Here is a 24326-nt window from a genome sequence, read left to right as displayed (position 1 = left end):
ATTTCTTTTTTTGAAGTTTTGTTGCTAGTGTACAGGAAGGCAATGGATTTTTGCACATTGATTTTGTATCCTGCAACTTGACTGTATTTGTTTATTGTTTCCAGTAGTTTTTTTTAGTAGAGTCTTTAGGGTTTTCTATATACAGCATCATTTCGTCCACAAAAAGTGACAGTTTGACTTCTTGCTTCATTTCCAGGACTTGATTCTTTTTTAAATTTAAATTTCTTTGGAGAAATACTAATTTTGTTCATTGATTTGTTTTCTGAATGCGCTGAATTGCCTGTCAGCATTTTCTCGCATCTCATTGAGTATTTCCAGAACTGCAATCTTGAAATCTCTGTCATTCAACTTGCATAATTCCATGTGTCCCAGCCTTTTTTCTTCTGGGGATTTTTCATTTTCTTTCTGTTCATCCTTGTGATGGTTGTTCATGGTCATGGCGTTCACTGTTTAACGTTTTCCCATTTATCTCTGAGGAGGTCGTTCTACTTTGTTCCAGTAGATGGCGCTGAATTGCAAGATTTTTATCCTCTGTGACCTCACAGTTTTGAGCCTCTGTTGCTTGGGGGTGAGGTTTGTTTTTCCCTGAGAGTAATGGCTACCCCTGATCTCCGCAAGTCCAGCCCAAGCACCCCTCCTGGGATTCAGTCACAGAGGGAAATTGTGTTTCTACTGCCCTAGCTCTTGGCCTGCAGATAATACACTCCTGGAGCCAACTCCAAGGGCAACGGGAAGCGAGATTTGGGAGTCTAATCGGTGACAGGGCTCTGCGATTTCCTGTCTTTGCCTGAAAGCCCGCAGCCAGGCCCAGCCGTGCAGAGCAGCTCTGTAGGGCGGGTGTCCGCTGACTCGCAGCTCACGCATGCAACTTGGACCCCATTCACAACACGCCCTCAGCTTCAGACTCTCACTGCTTGTGTGCACGACCACACAATGCCGCTACTCCAGTGGCAACTCCAACAGCTGCTAGCCGCTTGCCGGGTTAGCTCTCTGTTCGTTCCAACAGCTGAGGGACGTGCCCATAATTGCTGCTGCCAGTTTCCAGCTGCGCTGCAGACACGCTACTGCGCGCTACAGCCGTGTTTGCCTTCCCTCCCTTCTCGTCTCCCCGCTTATTCCAAGGAGCCCACCTTCGCTGTTCCGGTGTGCAGGTCTCTCAGGCGTGCATTTGTGTTGAGCAGGGACTTCTTCATTGAATTGTAGGTGGTTATTTTGTTGAGATGTTAGGGGGAGAGGAGAGATGCGCCCTTACACCGCTATTCCTCTGACCAGGCTGTTTTCTTCTCTAGAAATGTTATAGGAAAGAAGCGAGCCTAGTGGGGCTGCTTTAGCTCCCTGAGAGGTCAGAGAAAAAGGGGGCCTTGGAGACAGGATCAGGCGTGGAGCTACCACTGCCCACTGCTCCCCTGGCTGCAAGTCGCGTGGGGACCCTTAGAAATAAGAAGTTCATGCCCGGGAAGGGGCATGGGTGTGCTCTAGGGCAAGCTCGCATTGAGCTTTTGTCCTGAGGGCTTTTTATCCTTCCCTGGAGGCAAGAATCTCAGGGGAGAATTTCGAAGAATAGTCATCAGCTCTCCAGCTGCATTTTTAATATGCTGATGCATCAAAATGAGTGTATAGGGGAGTTTTGGTTTGTTTATTCTTTGGTCTGATTTACTGTTTTACTTTTATCTTAGGTCTGTCTGGCTTTAATGGGGTTTTTGTTATTTGTTCCTCTGACTTCATTTGTCCTTGGGTTTAGCTGGCACAAATGGCTTTAATTGGGTCTTTGTTCTCTGTTTTCCTAGGCTAGCTAAGCTACTTTGTTTACAATAGCTAAGATTTGGAAACAGCCTAAGCGCCCTTCAGAAGATGAGTGGATAAAAAGCTGTGGGACATTTACACAATGGAACACTGTGCAGCTGTAAAAAAGAGGGATCTCTTACCTTTGGGACAGCATGGATGGACCTGGAGACTATTAAGCTAAGTGAAATAAGCCAATCTGAGAAAGACAAATATCACATGATCTTACTTATCTGTGGAATCTAAAGAACAAAATGAATTGACCAACAAAATAAGGCCTGAAGCATGAAGGCATGGAACAGACTGACATACCTCAATGTGGGGATGGGAGGATGAGAAGAGATAAACCAAAGAACTTATATACTTATATGCATAGCCCATGGACACAGGCAATAGAGTGATTAAGACCAGCGTGGGGGTGGGGGGTAGAGGCTGGGAGGAAGGGGGTAAAGTGGGTGGGGAAATGGGAGACATCTGTAATCTATTAACAATAAAAATATATATCAAAAATAAAAAATAAAATTTTTAAAAAATAAATAAATATAAGGGTTGTTTTTTTTTTTTCTTTTAAAAGTCTCTTCTTCAGCTAGTCTTCAGTTGCTAATTCATAGTGAATGTTCCCCAATTTAGTTTTATTTCCAGTTTGGATCTGAGAGGAGGTGCACTAAAGATCCACCTACCCCACTGCCATGACCTTCGAGGCAGGGTTCAGGATCTGAAGGAGGGGCCAATGCACCAATGAAAATGCTATACAAGAAATATGAATTTAGAAGGCACTGGGGGCCAAGTGGAGACCTCTTTCTTGAAGAGGCACACAGACCTCTGGACTGGTCTGTTTTTTATTTACTTGAATACACATTTGCCCTTTAGCAATGCATACAGGCAGATCAAAGGTAAAGTTTGGTAAACAGTATAAGGATTATCAGGTTAGGAAATTGCCTTGAGCCATTGAGCCCACAGCAGGGCAATATTATGCTGATTTTCAGCCTTGCTGAATATCAAAGTCCATTGGCATTCCAATGTTTCTTTTTGCATTAATATGCTAACTGCTGTTTGCTTTAGCCTCCGACATCCCCATTACTATCTTGAACACCCTTGGACCTGGAGATTATTATGTTAAGCGAAATAAGCCATTCAGAGAAAGACAAATACCATGTGATCTCACTTATATGTGGAATCTAATGAACAAAATAAACTTAAGAACAAAATAGAAATATTGACGTGGATACGTGGAACAGACTGATAGCAGTCAGAAGAGAGGGGAGAGGGGGGAGGAAAGAAGATGAAGGGATTAGCCAAAAAAATATATGTATAACACATAGACACAGACAACAGTGTGGTGATAGCCAGAAAGAAAGGTGGGTGGAGGGTAGGGGGAGGTGGGCAAAAAGGGGGGAAATGGAAACGGAAGAGACTTTGTTTGGGATGATGGGCTCACAATGTAGTGTGCAGATGATGTTTTCTTGAGTTGTACACTTGAAGCCTGTATGGTTTTGCAAACCAACATCACCCCAATAAATTCAATTAAAAAATATAATGGGGGTTTCATTTTTTAATTTTTTGAGGAAATTCCATACTGCTTTCCACAGGGGCTGCACCAGCCTGCATTCCCACCCGCAGCACGAGGGTTCCTTTTTCTCCACATCCTCGCCAGTACTTGTCATTTGCTGATTTATTGATAGCCATTCTGACAGGTGTGAGATGGTACCTCATTGTTTTGATTATCTCTCGGATGATTAGTGGCGTTGAGCATGTTTTCATATGTCTCTTGGGAATCTGTATGTCCTCTTTTGAAAGGTGTCTATTTAGGTCCTTTGCCCGTTTTTTGATTGGATTGTTTGTCTTCCTTTTGTTAGGTTGTATGAGTTCCCTATAAATTTTGGAGATTAAACCCTTATCGGATATACTAGTAACATTGGCAAATATGTTCTCCCATGCAGTGGGCTCTCTTGTTGTTTTGTTGATGGATCCAGAGACATAGAAGCATTGAAAAGACCATCCAACCTCATAGGGAAGGTGTGTGGGAGGGTGGTGGGTGGTGAGAGATCGGCCAAAGGACTTGTATGCATGCATATAAGCATAACCCATGGACACAGACAGTAGGGGGGTAAGGACATGTGCGGGGGAAGTGGGGGGGGGGAATGACTGGAGAGAGGTCAATGGGGGGAAAAGGAGACATATGTAATACTTTAAACAATAAAGAATTAAATTAAAAAATATAATGGGGGGACATAATATGACTGACTGACAGAACTGACCACACAAAATTTATAAAATGCACACATTCCCCCAATACATCTACACATATATAAAATAATACACTGTCAAACACTAAAAAACTTTGACAGAAACTCCAATTTTGTTTGAAAGTATGGAATTCAAAACCACAACAAAAAACCAGCTCTCACTCTATAAACTGTGTAAAGAGCTTGCACAATTTACAGTGAAGTAAAAGGCTTTAACCCTAAATATAAACACTTGCACCAGGAATAAAATAATTGCAAAGTAAAATTATTTAGTATTCTCTCTTAGACTTAATAAATAATATTTTTATGTGAATAGTCAATGAGAGATGATACTGTGAAATGTTTCTCTCAGGAATGGATGTGGCAAGGTTTTAGCTACTGCCATAGAGCTGAATCTTTTTAATGAATACAAAACAGCTACTACATAAGCACTCATGTTGCCCCCACCCATGAAGTTCCCCTTTTATTTTTAACTAGAGGCCTGGTGCACAAAATCTGTGCAAGAGTAAGCCCTCGTGGCCCTGGCTGCCTTGTAGCTCCGCCCCCCGCCCACCGGTCATTCCAGAAGGTCATTCCGGTGTCCAGTCTAATTAGCATATTAGCTCTTTATTATATAGGCTTTGACTTAATTATTTTGTTTTGGAACTTGAAATATATGCAATTTTATTTTTAATGAGAAGCAATTTCAATATGAGCAAAGGGAGAAAGTTCACATTAGACAATGGATATATCGAGGGAGCAAAGTTTATTTGGAATTACATATAGAATTTTTGTGAATTTTACACCAGAATTAACATATTATAAAATTCCCCTTTTAGAAAACCCTGAGTAACCTAGATAACTGACCATATGGGTGACTCTGCTTTTCCTTCCAATGCCCTAATTCCAACTCTTATGTTTTAAATAAAAAGCAAACCCACAAAACCCTAGCCATCCTGACTTTGGCCTCCAATAAAGGCAGAGCCCTTCAGTCAAAGTCCATTTTCTCTCCCTCTGTCTCTCTCTTACACACACACACACACACACTTTTCTGTACGGCTTTTGGGCTTGCAGGACCTATGAGTAATAACGCTTACATTTTCATAGCTCTATGATGGTTGTTTCAATTGTAATAAGGACCATAAGGATCCATCTAGTCACAACATTTACTCTGGTCTGAGGAACAAGTAGTAGGACCCAGGCCAGTGCCCAGGCATTCCTATCCTATTGCATCACTATCAATAGATGGAGACATATAGGGAACAATCATAAAGTCTACAGTATCTGGAAGATCAGTTAAGGTACCGATGTACAAAGAATGAGGGACACATGGTGAACACAGAACAAATTACTTACAATGATATATGTCATTTGAGAAGAAATTATTGTTAAGACATCAATGTTGCCTATGAAGTAAAAGAAAATTTCCAAATATTTCTGATCACAGTTGTAAAAAAGGACAAAGGGAAAAACTGTCTACATAATAGACAAAGCAGAAAGCTTAATAAAATGGTACCTGAAATTGTATAGAGAAGTTACAACAAAGATAGGAAACTCAAGGACAGAAATAAAAGGAGCAAGTCTGAAAAACCACAGTCTGATTAAAGAATCACAATTTCTGATTTTGAGCCTTGGAGCCTCAAAATCAAGGCTACTTTTTCTACCTCAGGATGATTGTCCCCTTTGTACCTGCCATTCCAAAAAATCTTTTCAGAGCCCTCTTTATGTCTTTGTTCCTGAGACTGTAGATGAAGGGGTTCAGCATGGGTGTGACCACAGTGTACATCACTGAGGCTGCTGCACTTGAGTGAGAGCTGTGGGTAGCAGCAGAGCTGAAGTACTCACCTAAGATTGTACCATAAAATAAGGAGACAGCCGAGAGGTGAGACACACAGGTAGAAAATGCTTTATACTTCCCCTGAGCTGATGGCATTCTATGTATGCAGGACACTATCTTTGAGTAAGAGTAAATGATACCAGCGAGGGGACCAGCACCCAGTAGCACAGTTAGAAAATACATCACCATGTTATTAAGAAAGGTGTCAGAACAGGCAAGTTGGACCACCTGTTTAAGTTCACAGAAAAAGTGGGGGATTTCCAAGTCCGTACAGAAGGACAGCTGCAACACCATTGTGCCTTGTAACAAGGAATTCAGGGCACTCATGATCCAGGACACCAGAACCAGCAGTCCACAGAGACGGGGGTTCATGATGACCATGTAGTGCAGGGGGTGGCAGATGGCCACAAAGCGGTCATAGGCCATTATGGTCAAGAGGATGTCATCCAACATTGCAAAGAGTATGAAAAAATGCATCTGGGTGATGCAACCTTTATAGGTTATGATTTTGCTCTGTGTCAGGATGTTCACCAGCATCTTTGGGACGGTGGTGGAGGTGAAACAGATGTCTACCAAGGACAGGTTGGAGAGGAAGAAGTACATGGGTGTGTGGAGGTGGGAGTCTGAGCTGACGGCCAGGATGATGAGCAGGTTTCCCAACACAGTGATCAGGTACATGGAGAGGAACAGCCCAAATATGAGGGGCTGCAGTGCTGGTTCCTCTGAAAATCCCAGAAGAAGAAATTCTGAAATTGGGGTATCATTGCCTCGTCCCATGTGATGAAGGTGACTAGTAGGATAGAAAAAGTAGCATGATTAGTTTTTACATAAATGGCCATTACTAACATAGTTGAAATACTACAATTATATTTTGCAGTGAAGTAATATATACTTTTTGTATGTATCATGGCCTTTAAGACACAACCCAGCCTATGACAACTCTGATTAGGATTTTCTGTCCTCCTCAGACCTTTTCCCCAAGGTGGTCATGGATTACACAGTATTTTTATTTTGTTTTCAAATCTTTATTGTTGAGAGTATTATAGTTGTTCCCCTTTCTCCCCCTATTACACCCCTCCACCCCGTTCCCACCCCACCCCAGTCCTTCACCACCCTACCATTTGTGTCCATAGGTAATGCATATATGCATATAACTTCTTTGCTTAATCTCTTCCTGCCCACCCCCCCCTCCCCGCTCCCTGCTTCCCTCTGAGATTCATCAGTCTGTTCCATGTTTCCATGCCTCTGGTTGTATTCTATTCATCAGTTGATTTTATTCATTAGATTACTTGTTCATTTATCTTGATTTTTAGATTCAACTGTTGATAGATGTGTATTTATTGCCAATTTATTGTTCATATTTTTTATCTTTTTCAACGTTTCTGTTGAGAAATCAGTTGACAGTCATATGGGCACTCCCTCATAGGTAACTAACTGCTTTTCTATTACTGCTTTTAAGATTCTCTTTGACTTAAACCTTTGGCACTTTAATTATGATGTGTCTTGGTGTGGGCCTCTTTGGGTTCCTCTTGCTTGGGATTCTCTGTACTTCCTGAAGTTGTAAGTCTGTTTGTTTCACCAGGTAGGGGAAGTTTTCTGTCATTATTATTATTTTTAAATATATTTTTTATTGTTGATAGTATTACAGATATCTTCTATTTTCCCACAGCCCCTACGCACCACCCCCAGGTCTTCACTACCCTATTGCCCATGTCCATCCCCCCCACCCCAGGTCATCACTACCCTATTGCCAGTCCATGGGCTATGCATATAAGTGCATAAGTTCTTTGGTTTATTCAAATAGGTTTTCAATATTTTGCTCTCTCTCTTCTCCTTTTGGCACCCCCATAATGCAAATGTTGGTACACTTGAAGTTGTCCCAGAGGCTCCTTACACTATCCTCATATTTTTGAATTCTCCTTTCTTTTTGCTCTCCTGATTGGGTGTTTTTGTTTCCTCATATTTCAAATTGCTGATTTGATTCTTGGCATCTTCTATTCTACTGTTGAATCTCTGTAAATTCTTCTTTATTTCAGTTAGTGTATGTTTAATTTCTGACTGGTCCTTTTTCATGTTTTTGCTGTTCTCACTAAGATTCTTGAAATTGTCACTAAGGCCCTTGAAGCTCTCATTAAGATCCTTGAGCATCCTTATAACCATTGTTTTGAACTCTGTATCTAGTAGTTTATTTGCTTCCATTTCATTTAGTTCATTTTTTGGAGATTTCTTCTGTTCTTTCATTTGTGACATGTTTCTTTGTCTCTGCATTTTGACTGCTTCCCTGTGTTTGTTTTTATGTATTAGGTAGAGCTGCTATGTCTCCTGGAATTGGTAAAGTGGTGTCCTGTAGGGCCCAGTGGCTCAGTCTCCTCAGTCACCTGAGCTGGGCACTCTAGGTGCAGCCCTGTGTGGGCTGTGTGCACAGCCTTGTTGTAGTTGAGCCCTGATTGCTGTTGGAATCACTGGGAAGAATTTACCTCCAGGCCAATTGGCTGTAAGGACCAGCTATTTCTACAGCAGAAGAGTTGCTGTGTAGGAAATACCCCTGTGGAGCAGGACTTGCTTTAGTGGGGCTTTGGTGCTCACTGAGTCTGCCCCTTGAGTGTGTTGTTTGTGGATGTGTAGAGTTGTAATCTGCTGTGGTCTGAAGCTGTCCACTGGGTGCAGTGGTTCTGAGTCCTCCTGGAAGGTGCAAAGTTAGCCACTTCCTTGGGGCCACCTGGCAGGAGCCACAGAGAGATCTGCAGATGGCTGCTACTTGTGTTGGGCTTACCAGTGCCTATGAGAGGCCAAACTGTGAAGCAAGGCAGGCTGCTGCTACTGCCAGGCCTTGGGCCTTTTTTTGAGTGGTACGGGGCATGCTGATTGCAGCTGCTGCTTGTTTGAGAGATTTTAGGAAGTCTGAAGCATGACTTTTCATATGGAAAAGCTGCTGAAAATAGCTTGGGTGGGGCTGCAAATTTCGTGGGGTGAAGTCTCAGAGAATCAACAGGGTGGAGAAAACAGTGTGCTTCAGGCTGATGGAGACTCAGATATGGCTGCCAGTCAGCTCTGTGATGGAGGAGGTCTCAGCATAGGAATAATGAACTCTGTGAGCACCCCAGTCTGGGAGAAACCCACCCCCAAGTTCTTGCCCTGATGCCAGACAATCCAATTCTTCTCTGTATGTCCCATGATCCCCCCAATCTACTGCCCTAGTTCTGGGGCTCAGAGGGAGTGAGTCTGGGTAAGTTCATGCTTTGGCCCTTTAAGAGGAACTCTGGGACTCCCACAGCCTCCATGCCACTCAGCCACAATTCCCACTGGTTTTTATAGCCTGAAGTTATAGGAACTTCTCTTCCTGTCACTGGAACCCTGGGCTGAGGGGCCTGGTGTGGGGCTGGGACCCATTGCTCCTCATGGGAGGCCTTCACAGCCAAGATATCCCTCCTGCTTTAAAAAATGGCACACATGGTGTCAGACCAGCCCATTCAGCTCCTCTGCCCATCCTACCAGTCTTGGTGTGCTTTCTATTTTTTCCTTCTGTAGTTGTAGGACTTCCATTCAGACAGCTTTCAGGCACTTCTAAATGATGGTTGTTCTGTATTTTAGTTGTAATTTTGATGTGGTTGTGGGAGGCAGTGAGTACTGTGTTTACCTATGCAACCATCTTGGTTCTTCTACACAGTTTTAATGAGAAATGTTTTTATGCACTTGAGGAATATATGTTGAGTAATGGCCATCTATAGGGAAAAGGTATAGGGTTCTGAGAAAAAAAATCTTTAAAATATAATGATTATGAAAGGATATACACAAAATATAGGTCATACTGGTATATACCATGCCATATGGTGTCATGTGAAGAAAAAGAAAGTAGGTATAAAATAGAGTGGATGGGCTGTTATTTTATACTGGGAGTTCAGGAAGCCCTGCAAACAAGGTGACATTTGAACAGGGACCTCAAGGAAGACAGAGTGGGAGACACAAGGTAATTAGGGGTGCAGGAAAAGAGTCAGTGCAAGAGCCTGAGATGACGCTTGTTCCCAATATTGAAGACTCAAAAAGGATCCAGCATGGTGAGGGGAATAACCAAGAGGCGAACAATAACAGATGGTGTCAGAGAATGTGAAGGAACAAGGTGGCCTCCGTGCTCACAAAGAATCCCTTGTTCACATGTTGTTCTCTGCACTTTATTAATTTTGTTTCAAAAAATATTGTAAATACTAATGGATTCCCCTTTTATATTCGCGTGTTGGTTAACATTCTGGCATCTGTATTTTTTTTTAAAAATATATTTTATTGATTTTTTACAGAGAGGAAGGGAGAGGGACAGAGAGTTAGAAACATCGATGAGAGAGAAACATCGATCAGCTGCCTCCTGCACATCCCCTACTGGGGATGCGCCCACAACCAAGGTACATGCCCTTGACCGGAATCGAACCTGGGACCCCTGAGTCCGCAGGCTGATGCTCTATCCGCTGAGCCAAACTGGTCAGGGCTGGCATCTGTATTTTAACCAGTTAACTACCACGGTATTTTGAATTCAATTAAAAACGGTCCACTGCTTGTGCTTATGGATGCTTATGGCATACAAATGGTTAAGGAACACATTTTGGAGTATATGGGCTCAGATCCAACTGCCCCATCACACACACACACACACACACACACACACACACACACACACACACCGGAGTGCACTATGAATTACTTTCTGGGGCCATGTTATCACCAGGCTTTTCTCACCCCATCATAATAATTAGAAAAATAATGATACAAGGAATGATGTCAACACCAGTTTATCTTTACCCTGAAGAGTATAGAAGTAGTATCAAAAGAATATAGAAGTAGTATCACAGTTGTTAAGCCTCCTGTGGACATGTAAACAGGGGACTCTATTTTCTTATGGCTATGTTGTGTACCCTATTTAAAGAAACTTTAAAAATTGGTTAAAAAACAGAGAGAAAAAATGGACATAAAGGGGGAAAAGATCTAATAGCTCAGGTGGTCCCTGAGTGACTGAGATGAGGCAAAGCTCCTTGGTTCTGGCAGAATTCCAACCCCAGTTCTGCCTCTTGATGCCCAGAATAACTAATGGAGCAACAAAAAGCAATTTATCCAAGAGAAAGGAGTGATATTTTACATTGTCAAGATGCTGTACAGATTGAACATTCCTTTGGAAAAAGGAGCAAAGGAAACAAACACACAATCTACATCAGCAAATACAACATACAATAATGGGGGTTATTAAAGATGAAATGGAAAATAATATCTGCCAGCCTTTTGTAATTCAATGACTGACTTTTCAGTTTAACTACCACATATTAGCTGTTTAAACTTGCAGGCCATTTGAACCATTTCATTTCTTTAAATTAATTATATTTTTTGGTACAGCCTACATGGTTTATCCATGCTTTCTTTATTTTTTATTAATTAATTAATTAATTAATTAATTAATTTTTAATATATATTTTTATTGATTTCAGAGAGGAAGGGAGCAGGAGAGAGAGAGAGATAGAAACATCAGTGATGAGAGAGAATCATTGATTGGCGATCTTCTGCATCACCACACCAGGGATGGAGCCTGTATCCTGGGTATGTGCTCTGACCAGGAATCAAACTGTGACCTCCTGGTTCATAGGTTGATTCTCAACCACTGACCCACACTAGCCAAGCTAATTTATTTTTTGTTAATCCTGACCTGAGAATATTTTTTCCATTGATTTTAGAGAGAGTAGAAGGAAGGGAGGGGAGAGAGAGAGAGAGAAAGAGGGATAGAGAGGAACATCGATGTGAAAAACATAGATTGAGTACCTCCTGCACCTGCCCCAACCTGGGGCCAGGGAATGAACTTGCAACCCAGGTATGTGGTCTTGACTGGGAATTTAACCCATGACCCTTGGGTGTGCAGGAAACACTCTACTACTGAGCAACATTGCCAGAACTATATGCCTTGTTAAAAAATGAGGTAACATTGATTTATGACATTATTTAAGTTTCAGGTATACAGCCTAATAATTATTAATATCCTCACCTGATGGTGAAGATTGCAGCATCCACAGCTTATGATGATGGACAATCAATATACTGTATGTAGAGAGCTTATGTACTTCCTTCTTGTTGGTAAATGAATGGTTACCACTGTGATGGGATGAGGCTGATCATTCTACCTCTCAAATGTCTATATTGCTTCCCAACACCTGGGTCTCCAATTCCACAGACATATTTCAGTTCCCTGTCATCTCTCCCATCCAACAGGCGGCCACCCCTTTAGCCAAATACTCACATTGACTCAGAGAGAACTTTAACACTGATCACTGAACTCTGATTTAAATTCCTCCCCTAGTGATACCTCACTGGAGAGAGAGGCCAAAATTTCATAGCTTCAAACACGAGGCTCAAGTGTCTGTGAACTTTGGGCCAGCTCCACCCTCACAGAGCCCTGGCCTCCCTCACACTGGTCTCCTAAACATTGAACTGAGTCCACTTCACCTGACACCACAGCTTCAGGGCTCAGAGCCTTTTTGGGCTTGCTTTCCTCTGCTTGGGGTCGCCCCACTGGTCTTTTGGAATTTTTCATCCCCGCTCCATCCTCCAAACTCCAACTCCTCTTTCAGAGAGACTGGATCCTCTCCTTCATAAATCTTTGCTTTTTCTAACATTAGCACAGGAAAAGGTCACTTTCTCATGCTCTTAATCTAAGTGTTAGGGCACCCATGGTGAGATTATTTAATCCCATGTCTTTGTTCCTTGCTAGACTGGGAGTACCTGAGGCATATAGCATGTTATAGAAACACCTACTCTCCCTCCACATTTAGTTTAGTGTGGCTGAACAAACATGTGTTCTATGACAGGATTCTATGAAGTAGGTGTGGAGGACATGCTTGAGTTGTGCTCTCAATATTCTGAGATCAGGAGCCATTAGGGTGTCAGATTACAGTTGTAGAAATGAAATAGAATGAAATCAAGGAGGCACAACAGAAAGTATTAGAGTGTGTCATACACAGTGAGGGTACATACATAATCATTTCATGGCTCCCATTGTTCACTTATGCATGCGTGTGTGTGTGTGCGTGTGTGTGTGTGCGCGCAAAAAATGCTGGATAACAATGTAAAAGGCATGTCTTATTTTGGGACACAGTGAAACAAATCTGGAATCCAACACAAGAAATGCAAGAACTGGTTAAAGGCCATTTCATGCTAATGAGGGAAAAGTAATAAGAGTGAAGAGCCCAGCAGAGAGCCAGGTGCAGAGAAAAGAGGGAGCCAGCGTGGATGCTGAAGTTACCTTTGACTCAAGGGACCACACACTGACTGGAACTTCACTGCTCCACTGGCCTCATCACAGCGTCCACCCGCCTCTGATCTAATTGTGATTCCTGCACCTATTCCATGTTCATTAGATCACTCTGGTGTTTATATGGCTCAATAGCCTCTTTCCTTTGTCATTTTTGGCTTTGAGTTTTGATCTCTTTTGTGACACAACTGATGGGTGGGCACTAGTCCTGGTTCTGTTCCTTGTCAACGTACAAATCATCCCCGGACATTTTCTTAAAAGCCTGCTTATGCCACAACAACTGATCCCCTTCCTTCACATATTTATCTCTAAGAATATGATATCATAGCACACTTATTTCATTATACTGGGCCGTCTTTGTATAATTTGAGGTCAAATGAGCAGGGAGCTCACTGACTTTGTTCATTTATGTAGTTTTATAAATCTGTGGTTTTTTATGGAAAATTGTTAAGGTATGAAATATTCATAATATAAAAATGGCAGGGAAAATAAACATGGCTGAATATTGTGCAGTCACATAATGGCTTTAATAAAATTGAATAAAACTCTAAAAGTAATTTCAAAAGAAAAGGAAAAAAGTATAAAACTTTAATCACATCAATATAGGTCTTCAATTCCAGATATATGTGTAAGGATGTGGAAATAAAAATACAAAGATATACATTTAAAAGGCAGTGGAGAAAGCAGTATCTACAGTTATAATTGCTATCTATATAAACATAAATTGTTATGCTTAGAAAATGGATAAAAAAGATCATTAATTGAATGCAAAAGAATGTTTTCCCAAGGTGAAAGATGTAGAACTTTTTACATTTAAAATAAGAGAAGACACAATATGACAGACTGATAGAATTGACCTCACAAAATTAATACATTTTCATCCATTCCCCTAAATCCATCTATACATATATAAAGGAATTCTATGCCAAACAGCAATGTTTTTAAGAGAAAACTAATTTAGCATACTAAATGTATTAACTATATATTCGCCTACCTAGCAAACAGATATGGTAGTCTCTCAGCTCTGAGCTGGCCTGGTTAAGCTCTCAGGTTACCTCAGGGAGAAATTCTGGGATGCATTCCTTGAATCTTCCCACAGCATCTGCTGCACTCACAGACTCACCTGGTTGGGGGTCTCTGAAAGGAAAGGCTCCTTGTAGAAGTCTGAATTGCTCCCTGGATGGTTAATGTTGGAGACTGAAGCTTTGTTCTCAGACAAAAGAGCAGGAAGGAGTCAAGCATTACTCTCAGAGTCAGACTTAAGACCCCAATAGAAACAAATACGTTCTGTTCCAGCCTAAAGTTGCGCATGTTGCGAGTCTGCTGCAGAGGAGATATTACTCCTCCTTTATCTGTTTGTTAGATGCTGTTGGCATTGTTGCTCCCACCTCTGAGCACCTGGTTTCCCTGTGGGACACACAGAATGGAAAAATTTCCTGCCAATTCTTTGTTCCCAAGGAACCAGGTTAGAAGTTAAGTGAATCTTGTTTTTGTTACTCCTTCTTCATGACCCTTTTGAGGTTTCATCTCCCAGCACCTTACCCAACTTTTAATTAAATTTTCTCAAAGGTCCAAGACTGAGGAAACTGGCTTGGCTAGGAACCTTGGATTTTCAAAGTACTGACCTGTCGTGAGGCACAAGCCATGATACCCCCAGAAAATTGCTATTTCTCTCTTCAACAAGGGAGAGGACGGTGTGACTTTGATGTAAAGCTTGGGCACCACCCTCCTTGGCTTCATGACACATTTGCCAAATCAATGAGAAATTTCATGCTTACATCAGAAGATAAGAGCTGCTATTTAGTCCCACATTGTAAGACCTTTGTTAATTATGGGCCATAGTTATGTAACTTATGCTCTATCATCTGTTTTTAGTACAGTGGGGCCTTGACTTACGAGTTTAATTCTTTCCGTGACGGAGCTCATAACTCAAATTACTCGTATGTCAAATCAATTTTCACCATTACAATGAATTGAAATGCCATTAATCAGTGTGGCGTTCACTGTGACGTTCGCTGCGCCAACTAGCGGTGGGGTATCTGAAGCTGGCTCGTAACCCAAATTTTAGCTCGCAACTCAAAGCAAAAAATTGGCCGAGAGACGGCTCATATCTCGAAAAACTCGTTAGTCGGGACACTCATAAGGCCCCACTGTATTTTACAGGCTTTGTTTGATTTAAATTTTAGAAAAGTCCATTCTATGAACTTCCTTCTCCATTGCAGGAATGGGGCTTGAAGGGGTTTAGTGATCTACCCAAAGTTATAATTGGAATAAGGCCGTGGTCGGCAAGCTGCAGCTTGCAAGCCACATGCGGCTCTTTGGCCCCTTCAGTGTGGCTCTTCCACAAAATACCACGTGCCGGTGCACACGTACAGTGCGATTGAAACTTCGTGGCCCATGCGCAGAAGTCAGTATTTGTGGAAGAGCTGGTTTGTGGAAGAGCTGGTATTTTGTGGAAGAACCACACTCAAGGGGCCAAAGAGCCGCATGTGGCTCTCGAGCCGCGGTTTGCCGAGCCGCCGTTTGCCGACCACTGGAATAAGGAATAGGTGTTGATTGGAATTCTGTCTGCACACTTCAACTTTTCCTTTCCTTTTAAAAAATATGTTTTTATTGATTTGAGAGAGAGAGGAAAGGAGAGAGAGAGAGAAACATTGATATGAGAGAGAAACATTGGCTAATTTTTATGCAGGTTTCAAGTGTACAAGTCTATGATACATCCTCTGTATTTTATATTGTGTGCTCACCACTGAAAATAAGTCTCCTCCTGTCACCATATATCTGATCTTCTTTACTCTCTTCTACCTGCCCCCACGCCCTTTCCCTCTAGTAATCACCGTACCGTTGGCTTTGTCTATGGGTTTTGTTTATTTGTTTTTTGTCTTGTTTATTGCTTTCAGTTTTATATCTCACATATAAGTGAAATCAAATAGTTGTTGACTTTTCCCATCTTACTTATTTTGCTTAGCATGATACTCTCAAGATCTACCCATGTTGTCACAAATGTCAGTATTTCGTTTTTTTCTTGTGGTTGAGTAGTATTTCATTGTATATATGTACCACATCTTTATCCAATAACCTATCAAAGGCACTTTGGTTGTTTCCATGTTTTGGCCACTGTGAATAATGTTGCAATGAATATAGGATACATATATCATTGCAAATAAATGTTTTCAATTTTTTCAGGTAAGTACCCAAAAGTGGGGTTGGGTACAGGGCAATGCTCTAACTAACTGGGCCACCCGGCCAGGGCCTATTCATTTATTTTTGCTTTTGCTTCTCTTGACTTTAGGGTCAAATTCATAAAATCCTCTCTAAGACCAAGGTTCATAAATTCTGTACCTATGTTTTCTTCTATGTATTTGTGTTGGCATAAAATTTTGAATAAAAAAGTGTACAGTCATGTATCACTTAATGATGGGATACATTCTGAAAATGCATCATTAGGTTAGGTGACATCATAGCGTCACTGACACACACCTCGATGGCATAGCCTACTGCACACCTAAGCTATGTCTATAGCCTATTGCTCTGTAGAGGAGGAAAAATAATTTTACCTCTAACTTTCTGAATTCTTGACTGATACATCCTTATAATAAAAGACATTAATAGGAGAAAAACTAATAAAAGTTTGATAACATGTATACCCTCTGTATACCTGGGACAGACTTCGGAAAACTAACTCCTTGAAATGCCTGAGCTATCACATTAACTACCATCTTTAGCTGAAGACAGAAGAAGCTGTTGGAATAGGAGACAGTCAGTTATTGGAGGTTACCTGGAAAAAGCCCAGTAAATGGGGTAAAGTTGTTATGCATATTTAAGTCGTTGTGTTTTGCATTAATAAGGTCCCCTCCCCCACTCCTGGTATGGCAAGGGAGACATCCTCACAAAAGGAGTTTTTTCTTACAAACGTAAATGCCTCTTACAGAAGGCAACTTGTATTTCTACCATGTCTGCTGTTTCTTAAAATTAACCAGCTTAAATAATTGTTATGCCAAAGAGACATACTCTGGGGTGACAAACTCTGTTCCCCTACAGCTCCTAGGCTATAAACCTGTTCAGCATGTTACTGTACTGAATACGGTAGGCAACTGTAACATGATGGTAAGTATGTCTCTCAAGCATTGCATTATGAGGTTACCTTCGTTATGATGTCAATAGGTGATGGGAATTTGTCAGTAACATTATAATCTTACAGAATCACTGTATACATATAGATGTGAGCCAGACTAATTTCAATGCTGTGTGCTGCATTTCATTTGATTTTAAGTTTCATGCTGTGACTTTTGACTAACCTCACTGTCCTTGGTAAGCATATCGAAGCTCTCTACTTCCTTAAAATATAGCTATGAATATTTTTGTTAATAATAACTGGAATGGCATGACAACTGAGATAAATTATCAATCTGGTGATAGTATTGATTATAAACAATCATCTATCACAAGACCACCAGGAGGTGTGGTCCCTGAAAATCTTTGGCCCTTGTCAATCATTAACATCCTAGTTATTCTATAAAACAATCACTTAATGGGTCTATTAGTGGAGAATAATCTGCAAAAAATTTCTGGGTTGCCTCTTCCACTCCAACCCAATCTTCTGTAAATAAATTACCTTATACCTAAATTCTGTTATATTCTACAGCATTGCCTGCTTTGTTTCTTCATCTTCAGGTAATTTCTCCTTATGGTGGCCATTACATCTTTGCCCCACCATCTGGCAACCACCTTGTATACATGGTCCATCATTGACTGAAATGACCCAGAGGATGTGATAAATGCTGTGTTTAGTTATTTTATATAAGTATAGATAAAAAAGGCACCACATACTAAACCTGACAAGCTCAGGGGAAACCCACATGGTGGGCTTTACAAGCCCAGAGAGCAAAGTAACCACATACGTGGTCTGAATGTAAAAATTTTTTACTAAAAGCGGGTCATGGTGGATAGTCATGTCCTAGGGCTGTAGCTTCCTTGACATAAGTCAATCTTGAACTTTGAAACTGTCTACTGCCTTTGTGCATTTAAGATAGCATACCTTTGCAATGTCAGTGTAATCTTCTTTTCCAGACCCCTCGAAGGCACAACCATGGCACCAGACCACATGGTTATTTTGTTGCCCACATACCATCCCTGTGCTGTAAAAGTCAACTGTCATGTCCCTACCAATGTAAAAGAGTGTGTATCTGTTTGTCTTACTCTTTTATCCAATCTCAGAGACTTCTCTGCTTTGCTTTCTCCTATCCCCCTAATCTACCAGCAATGGATTACACGTAACCCCCTGATATCTCATCCTTTGATTCTAAAGTATAAAATAATGTGCAAAACTGCCATTCTCTGGAGCATTTTCTCAAGCCCTTGAGATTTTGCTTCCCAGCAATTGTCAGTTTGGCTCAAATAAACTCATAAAAATTCCAAAAAATTAGAACATTGGTTGTGACTATGTAGGTGGAAATCATGTAATCACCGTGGTCATAGAACATGGAAGACTAGTTGAAATAAGAGGGAAGATGCTACACTGCTGGCTTTGGAGACAGAGAATTGGTCATGAGCCAAGGAATGCTGGTGGCCATGAGAAATTGGAATGGGAGAAGAACTGGCTTTTCCCATGAAGCTTCCAGAAGAAACCGAGCCCTTTGGACATTTTGATTTTAGTCCATTGAGATGCATTTCAGGCTTCTGATCTCAAAGAGAGTAAAAGCATAAAATTGTTTCTTTTGTGCCCCACTGCTGTAATTAGTTATAGCAACAGCAGGAATATAATACATTTATTAAATAACAATATTTTGGAGAAGATGAAATTTTAGCTCTTAATTTGTTCTATTAGCTTTCTTTGGTAAGGGTATTTGTGTTGAAATTTCACATTAAGAAGAAGAAAAAGAAATCTAAAGTCAATTTGTGATTCTGCTCCATTAACTGATCTAGTGAATTCCCAACTTCATAAAATTCCCAATTTCACCAGCATTCCTTGGCTCATGACCAATTCTCTGTCTCCAAAGCCAGCAGTGTAGCATCTTCCCTCTTATTTCAACTAGTCTTCCATGTTCTATGACCACGGTGATTACATGATTTCCACCTACATAGTCACAACCAATGTTCTAATTTTTTGGAATTTTTATGAGTTTATTTGAGCCAGAATCCCTTCTCAACCCAACCCCTACCCCCCAATGTCTCATTTGCAAGGAAAAAGACCTGAGTACCTTTTCCTTATATTCACCAAAGTAACTTTTTCAGACATAAATCAGGGTCTTGTGGCACTAGTCCCCTCTCTGGAATCTTGATAACATAGAGACACATACCTTGAGTTGGTTTTATAAGAACTAAAATGTTCTACCAGATAGAAAACCACTGACTCTCATGGACCACAGTCACATAACCCCCAGACTAGCTGATGTTGGATGACTGATGATCAGAGCTCCTAAAATATTTCATTGTAACACCAGCTCCAACCAATCAGAATATACCCATGAGCTGATCAGCCATTGAAGATCCCTACCCCCAATTTCACCCATTAAAACCAGTTGCCAGTAAAGGAACCAGGAGTTTGGGTTTTGAGCACTAGCTTTCCCATTCACCGTGCGCAGTGTTAACAATAAAGTGAATCTAATCTCTTCACTACAAATCTTGTGTTCAGTGTGTGACTCGCCTGGTGGCTGGTGGACAAACTCTTCAGTTACAGAAGTGAATGTGGTTCTGACTTTGAGGTTTGTGCATTAATATAAGAAATGTAATTCGTTACTAAAATTAAGGTCAACCTTCTATGTTACATTATTGTATCTAAATTTCTAAATTATTTTAGTTTCATATTAATTGAATCATTCATTCTTTACTTTCTATTGTCACCAAATTTCTTTAAAATTTCCTTTCAACATTAAAGGTGAGAATATTAGTGTGTGTGTTATGTCTTTGTGTGTTGAGTTTATTTGAAAGAAAATCACATACAAATGTACATACATGTATATGTACATACACTTCCTGCCTATGGGAGAGTTATTAGATATATTCTATGTTTAAAAAACATTTTCTTTATTTCTACCAAAATCTACTGGAATTAGGTTTATTATTCCACATCACCAGCAGAAATAAGGAAACAGAGGATCAGGCTAATTGCATTTTTTACAATTATATAACAAAGATATTAAAGGTTTTGTGAGTTTTTAAAAAAATATATATTTCATTGATTTTTTTACAGAGAGGAAGGGAGAGGAATAGAGAGTTAGAAACATCGATGAGAGAGAAACATCGATCAGCTGCCTCCTGCACACCTCCTACTGGGGATGTGCCCACAACCAAGGTACATGCCCTTGACCGGAATCGAACCTGGGACCCTTGAGTCTGCAGGCCGATGCTCTATCCACTGAGCCAAACCGGCTATGGCAGTTTTGTGAGTTTTTTGAGTTATTTATATGAACCTGTGCAGCATTACTCTTAATTTTTGCATAACTCCATTAATTCAGAAATATTGCTGTTAACTATGTTCAGTTTATTTTATGTTATTATGCTCTAATAAATTACTTTAGAAATTTCTCAGAACCAATAAACAGGTTCAATAATGATATATGATATAAAATAAATATATAATAATCATTTGCATCTATATGAAAATTCAGAAGAGAAATTAAGAGCACAATTCCATTTCTAATTGCATTAAAAAGAATTAAATACCTAGAAATCAAGTAAAATGCATTGCTAAAAATATTGAAAAAAGGCACAAATAAATGGGAAGATAGTCTGGGTTTATGGATATTCTGTGTTTAATACTGTGAATGTCCATACTATTGTTAAAGAGAAAACCACAGGCCCCAAATGGCATTACTCCAGTTAAAAACCCATGAGGCTAAGTCTAGATTCCATACTGGATTTAATGGAAGTTTCCACCTCTCCCAGAAGCTTAATTTTACTCAACCAGCCTTGAATTTCTGGTCAAAAACCAGTAAGGTAATCTGTCACGTGGGCCCTCCTCATCCCCCACAGAAAGAAGAGGGGATCTGTCTGATAGAAATCCTTCCTCCTCCTCTTCCCCCAAATAAAAGATGTCATGGCCCCCAAATAATCCCCCCTTTCTCTGTTTTTATAGCTCCTTTGTCCCTCCCTGTTTCCTATAAAAACCTTCTATTTTGTACACCCCCCTCTGAGCTCCCCTTTAGTTGACAGGTAGGAACTTTTACCTCTCCCTTAAAGAATTTAAATTTTCAGTCTTGCCAATAATCAGAGTTATCATCAGAGATTACATTTTGTGACCTATATTGAGGGCAGGGCAATTTTCTAATTACCGAACATCTGCTCTTCTTATTGTCCGACATACAATGTCCTTCCTTCCTTCTGGAGCTCCAGGTGCTTTACCTCATCTTTAGCTCAGAATGTCATATAAACGGCACCTCACCGTCTCTTTCTTTCTCTGAACCTCTCATATATGCCTCCAAGTAGATTCCACTGGGAGATAGATATTTGATAATCAAGTTTTGCCAGTAACTATGGTAGTTATGATTGTTCCCTATAAATCTCAGTCTATTGATAATGATGCAATAGGACAGGAATGCCTGGGCACTGTCCTAGGTCCTACTACTTTTTTTTGGAACCAGAGTCAATATTGTGACTAGATGGACCCTTGTGGTTCTTATTATAATTGCACAATTGGACCCTCAGCTAAATAAGACAATAAAACCTGGAAATTATGTATGAAATACAGAAGCATGTTTGTAGCACAATTACCTCACGTAGGTTTTTTTCAAAGACATCCAACTCAGATAATCATATTGGCAAATGTATGACACTGCTACTATATAAGCACTCATGTTGCCACCACCTATGAAGTTTCCCTTTTATTTTTATTTTAATTTGTAACTTGAAATATATGGAATATTATTTTTAATTAGAAGCAATATCAATACAAGCAAAGGGAGGAACTTCACATTAAACAAGGGGTATACCTAGGAAGCAAAGTTTATTTGGAATTAAACACAGATTTTTTTATGATTTTTACACAAGATTAAAATATTATAAAAGTTCCCTTGTAGAAAACCCTGAGTAACCTAGATAACTGACCATTTGGGTGATCCTGCTTTTCCTTCCGCTGCCATAATTCCAACTCTTATGTTTTAAAGAAAAAGCGAACCCACAAAACTCTAGCCATCCTGCCTTTGCCCTCCAATAAAGGCAGAGCCCTTCAGTCAAAGTCCACTTCCTATCTTTCTATCTGTCTGTGTGTCTGTCTTTCTCTTTTACACACACACACACACACACACACACACACACACACACACACTCACTTTCCTGTGTGGCATTTGGGCATGCTGGACCTGTGAGTATTAAATTTACATTTTCATAGCTCCATGATGGTTGATGCAATCATAATAAGGACCATAAGGATCCATCTAATCACAACATTGACTCTGGTCTGAGGAACAAGTAGTAGGACCCAGGCCAGTGCCCAGGCATCCCTATCCTATTCCATCACTATCAATAGACTGAGACTTATAGGGAACAACCATAACATCTACAGTATCAGGAAGATCAGTTAAGGTACCGATGTACAAAGAATGAGGGACTCATGGTGAACACAAGAACAAATTACTTACAATGATATGTCATTTGAGAAGAAATTCTTGTTAAGACATCAATGTTTCTAGTGAAGCAAATGAAAACTTCCAAATATTTCTGATCAAGGTTGAAAAGAACTTTGTGGAGGTAAAATAAGACAAAGGGAACACCTGTCTATGTAAGAGACAAAGCAGAAAGCTTTATAAAATGGTTACTTAAATTGTATAGAAGAGTTGAAACAAACAAAGGAAATTCAAGGACAGAATACTAGGACCAAGTCTGAAAACTACAATCTGATGAAAGAATCTCAGTTTCCGGTTTTGAATCTTAAAGCACTTTTTCTACCTCAGGATGGTTGTCCCTTTTGTACCTGCCATCCCATAGAATCTTTTCAGGGCCCTCGTTATGTCTTTGTTCCTGAGACTGTAGATGTAGGGGTTCAGCATGGGTGTGACCACAGTGTACATCACTGAGGCTGCTGCACTTGAGTGTGAGCTTTGGGCAGCAGCAGAGCTGAGGTACACTCCTAGGACTGAACCATAAAATAAGGAGACAACTGAGAGGTGAGACGCACAGGTAGAAAATGCTTTATACTTTCCCTGAGCTGATGAGATTCCACATATGGAGGACATTATCTTAGTGTAAGAGTAAAGGATACAAGCGAGGGGACCCCCACCCAATAGCAGTTATAAAATACATCTCCATGTTAGTAAGAAAGGTGTCGGAACAGGCGAGTTGGATGACCTGTTTGATTTCACACAAAAAGTGGGCGATTTCAAAGTTTGTACAGAAGGACAGCTGCGATACCATTATGCTTTGTAACAAGGAACTCAGGCCACTTATGATCCAGGACACTAGAACCAGCAGTCCACAGAGCCGGGTATTCATGATGACCATGTAGTGTAGGGGTTGGCAGATGGCCACAAAGCGGTCATAGGCCATTATGGTCAAGAGGATGTCATCCAACACTCCAAACAGTATGACAAAATACATCTGGGTGATGCATCCTGCATAGGTGATGGCTCTTCTCTGTGTCTGGATGTTCCACAGCATCTTTGGGACGGTGGTGGAGGTGAAACAGATGTCTACCAAGGACAGGTTGCAGAGGAAGAAGTACATGGGTGTGTGGAGGTGGGAGTCTGAGCTGACGGCCAGGATGATGAGCAGGTTTCCCAACACAGTGATCAGGTACATGGAGAGGAAAAGCCCAAATATGAGGGGCTGCAGTTTTGGTTCCTCTGAAAATCCCAGAAGAAGAAATTCTGAAATTGGGGTATCATTGCCTTGTCTCATGTGGTGTAGGTGACTAGAAGGAAAGAAAAAATAGCATGATCAATTTTTAAGCAAATGGCTATTACTAACATAGTTGAAATGCTATAGTTATATTTTTCAGTAAAGTAATCAATATCTTTTTTTTGAACATATCATCCCCTTTAAGACACACACCCTAACCCATGACATCTCTGATTAGGAATTTCTGTTCTCCTCAAATCTTTTTCCCAAGGTGGCTATGGATTACATATGTTTTTTGTTTGTTTATTTGTTTTAAAATAGTTATGATTGAGAGTATTACAGATGTCACCCTTTTTCAACTCCATTACCCACTTTACCCAGTTCCCACTCCACCGCAGGCCTTCACCATCCTATTGTCTGTGTCCATAGGTAA

General features: G+C 40.6%; 1 protein-coding gene and 1 pseudogene across 1 annotated transcript; both read right to left on the bottom strand.

The window, feature by feature from the left end:
• Window positions 1-5667: 5667 nt before the first annotated feature.
• LOC102261705 (olfactory receptor 7A10-like) lies at window positions 5668-6621 on the bottom strand. Its single transcript, XM_014547769.1, has one exon. It carries the CDS (start codon window positions 6619-6621, stop codon window positions 5668-5670), a length of 954 nt encoding a protein of 317 aa, XP_014403255.1.
• Window positions 6622-23001: 16380 nt separating this feature from the next.
• On the bottom strand, window positions 23002-23953 carry LOC106727829 (annotated as a pseudogene).
• Between the last annotated feature and the right edge of the window lie 373 nt (window positions 23954-24326).

This window comes from Myotis brandtii, unplaced genomic scaffold (genome assembly GCF_000412655.1).
Source record: "Myotis brandtii unplaced genomic scaffold, ASM41265v1 scaffold485, whole genome shotgun sequence".
In the NCBI taxonomy this organism is placed as follows: domain Eukaryota; kingdom Metazoa; phylum Chordata; class Mammalia; order Chiroptera; family Vespertilionidae; genus Myotis; species Myotis brandtii.
The sequence above is the reverse complement of the archived record's forward strand: the minus strand, read 5'-3'. Positions and strand labels throughout refer to the sequence as shown.

Bases quoted from the DNA above. Each gene is read 5' to 3' on its own strand.
- LOC102261705 (XM_014547769.1), bottom strand. From the start codon at position 6,621: ATGGGACGAGGCAATGATACCCCAATTTCAGAATTTCTTCTTCTGGGA.